General features: G+C 41.2%; 1 protein-coding gene across 2 annotated transcripts in view; it reads right to left on the reverse strand.

Annotated features, from left to right (window-relative positions):
• The window catches only part of asic4a (acid-sensing (proton-gated) ion channel family member 4a), a 76,146-nt gene extending 72,099 nt beyond the window's left edge, over window positions 1–4,047 (reverse strand). For both annotated transcript variants that reach the window (XM_076109291.1, XM_076109283.1), the window contains exon 1: window positions 2,984–4,047. In XM_076109291.1, coding sequence (XP_075965406.1) covers window positions 2,984–3,559 — 576 coding nt within the window. In that variant the 5' untranslated portion in view covers window positions 3,560–4,047. The remainder of the gene's footprint in view (window positions 1–2,983) is intronic.
• Between the last annotated feature and the right edge of the window lie 4,593 nt (window positions 4,048–8,640).

The raw sequence follows: 8,640 nt of genomic DNA on the forward strand, positions 1-8,640 counted from the left end.
CCCCTCAGTTTCGTCCCCCGTTAACCCAGGTTTTTATAGCTCATCTCACATGCCACCCTATAGCTGTTTAGTTATCCCCATGAATATATGCAGAAGGGATCTGTCCTTGCTGAGAGCAAAATCTGATAATGCAGCAGCAAACACAGCTGAGAGTCAGAGCAAACCAATTCAGAGCTCTGTTTAAAAAAAAGCCAAAGGGCTCGCTGCTCATCTCTGCGACAGCACAACACAATAGATGAACAATTATTCAGTTTTAGACTGGAAGAAAAATAATCTATTTATTCATGGCTGGTTGAATTAGCTTTATCTTCTGTGATTAATCCAAGTCAATAATGTAATCTTTAATTATAAAGAATGGCCTTATTACCTACGTCAAATAATCACGCCGGTCCACACTGCTGAAAAGGGGAAAACAAATGTCTCTGCTGCGTGATTATGTATTTTCCGGCCATAAATTAGAGCACCCAGACAATTTTGTTCGGGCGCTGAGACTTGCATTTATTTATATCTTTCAAACAGTGCATGCACAGAAGCCAATTAATGATTGTATGTAATAAACTAATAACTTAAAATAGAAGGAAAAAAAACATTCACACCCTTTAGTGTTTTTTTGTGATTCAAGCATTTTATAGCACACATTTGAGACAGTGGGGTTTTGGCTAAATTTACCATTCAAATGTAATGATGAACTATTATTTATGTTATGTTAATTAAGAGCAATCACTTGAAATACTTTATGCAATAAAACAGATTGCTAACTAGAGGTCTATTGCACAGAACATTGTATTTTTTTTACTGAAGAAGCTTAAATACAGGAAATTATTTCAATTATATTTCATCATACATTTTTCCCAAGAGCCCCAAATCCATGTAGCTATTATGAAAATGAAACATCTGGAGCTCCTGGGATAATCAATCGACAGAAAAACACATTACAAGAAGTCGATCCTGAAGGAGGGCCCCACGAGAGGACGAATAATGGCCAATGTGCGCACGAGACGTTTGCATGGGTGTGCATGTGGCTTTGTACGTGCTTACATGTGATTAATAGCACGCCACCTATAGTAATGGCTTCCTTGCTGTAACGGATGATGAGCAATTTGCAGTTACAAAATACACACTCACAAAAGCACGAGCAGAGGAGTGAATGCGCGTGACTGGGTTTGTGCTTTGTTGCCTTTGCATGCTGCTCTCCTGCCTGGTCCCAAAGCTCCCCAGTCCTTCCTGCCTACGAACTCACAGTTTTGTTCCCCGCCAGGAGTCGGAGTAAGTGATTTGTCATGCGTGGAGGCAGCAAGTAGCCTGTAACAAATCTAACTGACGGCCCACGAAAATGCAGATCACATAGCCGACAGAGAGGAAACAGCAGCTTCGGGGATTTTTCAACAGGATCTTAATGTGTGATGAAGTCGCCCAGTGTCCAAAGAGAGCTACAGGAAGCTTCATAGACTGACACGGGACAGACATTTCCAAGATGTCAGAATTGTCCGCTAATTAATGTACTCAGGGAGGACTGAGTGTCAAAGTGTCATAGGACATTGCCATCAAACGCACTAGAAGCACATAATAAAGTTTTACTCATGTTATTGGTTCAGACTAAATTTTGGCAAACTTTTCAGCTCCCCCGAGGAACACGACATTTCCTTTTGACTGATGGAACGAATGAGAATTTTTTTGAAGGGGGATCCATTCTCAACTTACTTTAAGTCTCCATGTGGGCTGTCTTTAAGACAACAAAGATACATTAATACATCACTACGCTATTAGAGAATCCAAAATGAGAAGCAGTGAAATGTCATTATTTCTTTGTTGTAATTTGGCACATCAGAGGTAATGTAGTGCCATCCATGTGATAACACAGAATCTTTAGGTCTCAGGAAGGTGAGCATATCAATGTTCAACATACCCTATTAAGACTTGACACCCACACTTTATCATCGCTAAAGCAATTGCATATTCCTATTCCTGCAGGAGAGATGGGGAAATCCATCTCCTGCAAGGACAGTGCCTTTAATAAATAGTGCACAGAACACAGGCACAAACTCTCCCTCTTTCACCTGATCCCCCTCTTTCACTCTCTCTCTCTCTCTCTCTCTCTCTCTTACACTCATACTCACACACACACACACGCACACACACACTTTCCGGCTCTCTTGGAAATTGTTTCATTGCTTTTAGCCAATCTGGCTAATGCAAAAATCATGTATGTCTGTCTTTAAATATTTAATCTTAACAGCAGCAAGATTGAAATACAACGTTGAAGAAGCATTACTCCTTCCCTCCTGGTAGGTACAAGAGCTCAGCGAGAGAGAGAGAGAGAGAGAGAGAGAGAGAGAGAGAGAGGCAGCAGAGAGAGAGAGAGAGAGAGGCAGCTGCTCTGCAATGTCAGAAAGAGAGAGCGACAGGGAGAGATGGAAAAGAGAGGAAGAAGAGACTCGGCTATTTTCGATGACAATTTTGTTGCCATGCACTCTCAGCTACTGGAGTTGGAAGCAGCATTAAAGCACAGTTTGCCTTGGAAAAGTATACAACCACATACGACAGCTCTCTCTTCTTCAGTAGCAGCCTTTGTTCTTTTGACATAATAGATTCTGGAAACAGGCTGAAACGCACGGCTGGAGAGAAGCACTGTTGCTGCCTAGAACTTAGTGAGAAGAAATGCAGCTCAATGACTGAGGCAAAGTCATGAATCTTGCATACGGAAATGTATCGTGGGAACCGCATGGCCCCTGGAGATGAGTACACGCACAAAGAGAATTTCAATTTCTCTTGCCTTGAAGTGTTCATTTTGCTTTTATGCTTATCGGTAGTTTTGTGTGAACAAGACGAGTCTCGTAAAGTTGCGTTCGTATGATTCCTAAAATGTAAAAATGTGACTTTACTTACTTTCTACAAGAAAGTTCTGATAAAGACAACACATAACGATGAGATAATATGATAAGAGTCTGACAAAGACAGAACTTTGAGAAACTTTTTCACTCACCACAGAGAAGTCCTCGGCTGAACAGTTCTGTCCACTGAAATTGCAGCTCTTGAGCATCTCTTCTAACTGATGTCCTGTCCTGTTGAAGATGTCCTGCATGTCAGGGGCAGGATACATCAAATCAGTAGGTTTGTGCCCATCCTTGTTTTTGGGGGGCAGACCTGTCAAGTTAGCCAGGTGGTAGATGTCGGCATCGGTGAGCGCGGAGAAGCGAAAGCGGTTGATATTGCAGATGGTCACAGCGGGGAAAACCATCTCTGGGCTCGCCTCTTCATTCAGAGACGTGACATGAGGGTGCTCCAGGTAAGAGATGGCACACTTAGCCGCGTGGTATAGAAACAGTGCCAGTGAAGTCAGAAAGGCAAGAGCCCAGAGAGTCTGCCGGATGCCCAGGCGACCAGAGACAAAGATGTGGTTAATCCCATGAAGAGAGCAGGAGTTAGCAAACCCGACCAAGTCCTTAGCCGGAGGTGTGCAGCTCTCCTCGATCAGGCTCTCCTTGTCCCCATCCTGCTTGCTTTTCTGCTTCTCATCCTCCTCTGCAAATTTGATTTTGCAAACAAATTCGATAGGCATGGGGGCAGCCAGGTCTGCGTTTTGGTTTTGTTTTTGGTGGCAGCTGTCAGCCCTGGATCACTTCTCTCCTACTTCCTTGGCTTTTGTCCTCTGAGCAGGAAGCAACTCCGGAAAGAAGAGGAAAAAGACAGAGGAGAGTTTGTTGCTGCTGCTGCTGCTGCCGTTGCTGCCTCTGCTGTGACTGATAGTGCTGCTGCTGCTGCTTCTGCCGCCACGGCTCCTAGTGACTAGAGCGCTGCTGCTGCTGTGCTGCTACTGCTCTGAACGCTTGTCTCACTACTTGATCAGCTCACACAGTCTCGCTTATCAGCAGTAATACAGCTGTCAAATAAAAAAAAAACCTTGCACACTGCCTCCGACCAACAGATGAAAATGCAGCATTTTCAGTCGGACTAAAATAGGCACAGTGTACTTAATAATTCATGAGAAGGTAACATTCTTATTATTTCCTCCTCACTGGCGTGAGTCGCAACTTCCCCCGGTCATCCCTGCACTTCCAGCAGACAGACCCCCCTCCTGCTTTATCCACTTGTTTGGAAGGCTGTTCTACATTTAGACCTGAATAAAGTTGGTGTCAAAGGTTGTTCTGCCAAACATCCGGTGTTTCAATGCACTGCAGGAGGTCAGCGTTTTTTAATGCCACCCCCAATAAGGTCTCTGGAGAATGCCTAATTGAAACAATAATGAGGAGTGCGAGTATAGTGGAATTGAGCACAAGGGACTCCTGGTAATCAATGTTGTCTTTGCAACAAAAAAAGTAAAAGACTATTGATTTGAACGAACGTGTTTGTCAGAGATTAGGAGAGGCAGTGCAACAGTGTTTTCTTATCAGGAACTAATGGTAGCGTCACGAGACTCCTGTACGAATTAGAATTAGTGAAAGCCTCCTGATCTGGACCTCGATGCTGCTAAAGATGTTGAAATAAAGTATTGATCCGCCTCCGTCCCTATCCTTGACAGTGTGTGTCTTAGTGCTGTTAATGGCCCATTTCCAAGTTGCCAAACAAAATTATGCAAATTCGAGGCTGAAAAGGGAGAACCTTAATGCATGTTATTCCCCTTTAAATGGAATTAGTCATGCGGGTCACATTCACATCACAAGGGGCTGGGACCTCGAGAGAAAAGGCATATCTAAAAGTGAATTGAACCGCAAACACACATGCAAAGTCAAATCCGAGAGAGCATCAGAAATGCACAAGAAAGGGTAAAAAATAAATCTCTCGATGACGTTGACCTGTGAAATACCTTCATCTTTTTCGTAATTTTTGTTGTAAGTAAAGGAGCATTTCAGCATAAGCAAACACTAAATGATGAGAATAGTCAGATCTAAATTAGATTAAATTTGTAAAACGAATCTCTTTAGGGACAAAACAATGTAACAACAAATATCCCTTGCCTTGTTTTCCATTCCTTTTTTTTTGTCATTGCAGTGACTCAGACATTTGCTTTATATACTTTTATCTGTCGTAGGACTGTCTTTTCATGTTCTCTTCTTCGGCTAGATAACCAAAGATATCTAGGATATTGCCTTTACTTGATGGAAGCGAAGCGTCCATGGTTTAGCTAAGCCTCTGGCAGGCACTGAGGTCTGCTAACCACAGAGTGTTTTATGTAGTCACTCCCAGAGGATGCTGGGCTTATTTACAGTCTCACAGAGGAAATGAAAGCTCACAGTCCACACCATGACTAAATACCAAATGTGAATAAAAAACACGCAGGCACATCTGGCACATGAAAACCATTCAAGGAGTGCATGGCATTATGTTTGTTTGTCAGAGCCAATAACCCTCCAAAACCCAGGCCTGTTTCGTGTTTGATGCCCTAAATATGACATACAATGGTTTAAATGTCGTTGATATTCAAGTTATCTTTCACACTGACATGAAAATACAATATTATTACATATTACAAATACATTAGCAAGTTTTTTTTGTATGGCTTTAAGGGCACGTCTAACACAAGTAATATGAATTAAAACTTTTCCAGTTTATGAATGCTGTAATCCAAATGCTTTTCTCTTTTTCAAATACAAGGCTCATCTGTGAATGAAAGTATTCAAAGGTTTAAAATTAAAATTAAAATGGTTGGAAGAACTGAGGGATGCGGACGGATGATGAGAACAGGGCAGGCTGACAGTTTTATGATCTCATCCAAAAAGCTCCATCTATTGGACGTCTCTGTGGTCAGTTGTTGCTGTGATGTAAACTGCACAATTTGGCAATTTAACGACGGATTCAGCTCGCTGTCCAAATGTCAAGGGAGGGTGGTTTACCCCAGACATGCTCATATTATAATTAATTAAAAATGAAATATGATTAATCTATTTTCTTTGGTTGTAGATATTTAAAAAAAAAATTCAACATGTTTTAAAACTGAGTCTAATACATCAATTATTGAGTAAAAACACCACAGGGAAGAGTGAAACAAAGACGGAAACTGAAGCATATTAGGCAACAAACAGCTTATAAGCCCTGCAATCTCTTTTCTGATAGTATTGGAAGTGCTTTCCCTGGAGGACTTTTTGTGTCCAGGGACTATAGCAAAGGGACTAGATCTACACCCTGGTTCCTCAGATCAGGGTACAGTAAGTTTTCAACAGGGGTATCTATGGAGCATACAGTGTATTGATCTATTAATCAAAATGAATACAGTATTTTATTTTCCTCCGTTGGTATGCAAAAGTCATTACAGTAGTAAGGGCAAAACCTTCTGAAGAAATGTGTGTGTTTGGTTGAATTTCAGTGCATATTATGGAACCTAGAATCCCTGATCAACCAGCTCCAACTGTGAGGCCAGCGTCATAGTATTGGCTGGTGGTTATATAATCTCCGTTAACCATCATACATTATAGCTAAATTGTGATTTGAACCCCAGAGCTTTTACCCACAGGAGGGTTAAGGTTACTTCATCTTCAGCCAGGAAACCTGCTTTGCACAAGACTCCTAAAGAAGAATTAGCCAAACACCATGCACCGATGTGAGCTGGATAATCTTGTGTGAATAAAACGTTGTGAGGCAAACATGGAAAATACAAAGTCAAAAAACATGTGAGTGGCAGCAAAACTACCTAAACATGTTAATAAGTACACAGTGTTTGAATTCGGTTCAATTAAGGGACAGACTTTAAGTTAGAAGAGAAATGAAGAAGGTTTCTGCCTTTAGTTTGTATGGCAATGAATGACATTCTGACACTCATCATCTATCAATTAAGAGTACATTTCCTGTGGGTTCAATTTGCGCTAAAGGAGGCTTGTGGCAACAAGTTGATGCATGTTTGTGACTGTGAAAGCTGTGGTACTGCGAACAGTTTCCACATTTTTCTAGTGTTAAAAAACTTTTTAACTCTTGCAAGCGAGCACACTAATAATCAAACAGTCTGAAGAAGAGATATTCAAGTACAATTCAAGAAGGTCCAGTTGATAAAATGGTCAAGGTGCGTAGTGCTACTTTGGTTGGACCAGAGAAACAGTCTCAGACACACAGTCTGTGGCCAGAAAGTATAGCTGCTGTCATCTCTCTCACGTCTCTCTCACAATGTTGTTCTCTCCAGCACACCGTCTACGCATGGTAAGCTATCGAGTTGATTGACTCAACTGAGTGAAGCTATTGACGTTTTTTAATGTTTGTACATTGAGTGAATTGCAAATGCTCAAATGCTTTCAAATAATCAATCAACCTAACACTGCAGGTCCTGCATTGAATGTGATTAACAAATGAAATTAAAACCGTCAGCAGTCAATTATTACTCAATTAATGATTTTTATTAATTGGTTATATTAATGTATATTTGCTAATGCTCTAAATTCAAACAGGAAAATGCATACCACACATTTACAGTGTTGTGAAGTTGCGGATTACAGCCAACTCATTACCCCTCCGCTCACTCCTCTCTTTTTCAAGTCAGCGGTACCGCGAGCCGCTGAGTGCAAAAACCATGGTAACGCTGCTCACCTCGCTCACAGGCCATGCCTCCCGTAATAACAGTACTTTAGGAGGAACGGAAGTCAGACGGCGGCTGGAGGTGCCACATTTTTGCACTCTGCGGCTGACATTACTGCAGTTTCAGGTGACGTAAAGACGTGAAAGGCTCACGGCTATAGAGCCAGTGTGTGATTTGTCCTTTCTGGGCTTCTGTGTCAACATGGTGGTGCAACACATGGAAAAAGACTTTCCTTATGCAGATATGAAGTGCTCATTCTAAGCTAACAACAATTCTTAGTTTCAGGTGATTATACACTAATGAAAACATAGCTCTGAGCATTTTAAACTACTTCTACAAATAGATCCCCTGACATGCGTTACATTGTGCCTTTAAGATAGTTGTTATTTTGTATATAAGGACTGTGTCTCTTTCCATCTCTTTAATAATAAAAAATAAAAAAATGAAAGAAAAGCTAGCACTGCAATTCAGTCCTAAAAGTGCAGCCGTGAGATAAGCCTGTTTACAGATAGATTTGACATTCAATGTTTAAACTTGCATGTGTGCAATTTCTATTCGACAGGTATTAATGTGTTAATAAGTAATAATGAAGACTCATGCAACAGAGGCTGCTGCTACCTCAGCAGTAACACAGGCAGGTATCTGCGTTTAACAGAGAACATGGCTCTGTGGAAGCGGCAGGGGAAATGTCATATTTGCATAAAAGCCACAACATATTGTATTTCTTGTTTTTCTCGATGTTTCATATTCGAAGGTGTGGAATTGTAGAGGCTGCAGACAGCAGGCTGATATTTGGTCCCCGGTCCCCCCCCTTGAGCTAATAACGGAGATCTCCGCTGAGTGAGAGGAAACTTTAGATTGAACTTTTATAATCTAATGAGGAAATGTCCTTAAGTGAATTAAACCACTTATGTCTGTGTTCACAAAGCCTTTCATTGTAGTGTTTCATCTGCATCTCTATCTGATAACTAGAGCCCAATTACAATTACAATTTACTTTCAGGCTTAAAAGCCTGTGTTGTAACTGTGTTTCATGTTTCATATGCACCTTCTTTCATCAATACAATGAATAACACGTCATAGCTTTTGAATGGATGTACCAGCTCTGGGTATACCCAGAGCTTTGCTAACTGAAGGCGATAC

Source organism: Anarhichas minor, unplaced genomic scaffold (assembly GCF_050575085.1).
Source record: "Anarhichas minor isolate MPS153535 unplaced genomic scaffold, ASM5057508v1 ptg000004l, whole genome shotgun sequence".
In the NCBI taxonomy this organism is placed as follows: Eukaryota; Metazoa; Chordata; class Actinopteri; order Perciformes; family Anarhichadidae; genus Anarhichas; species Anarhichas minor.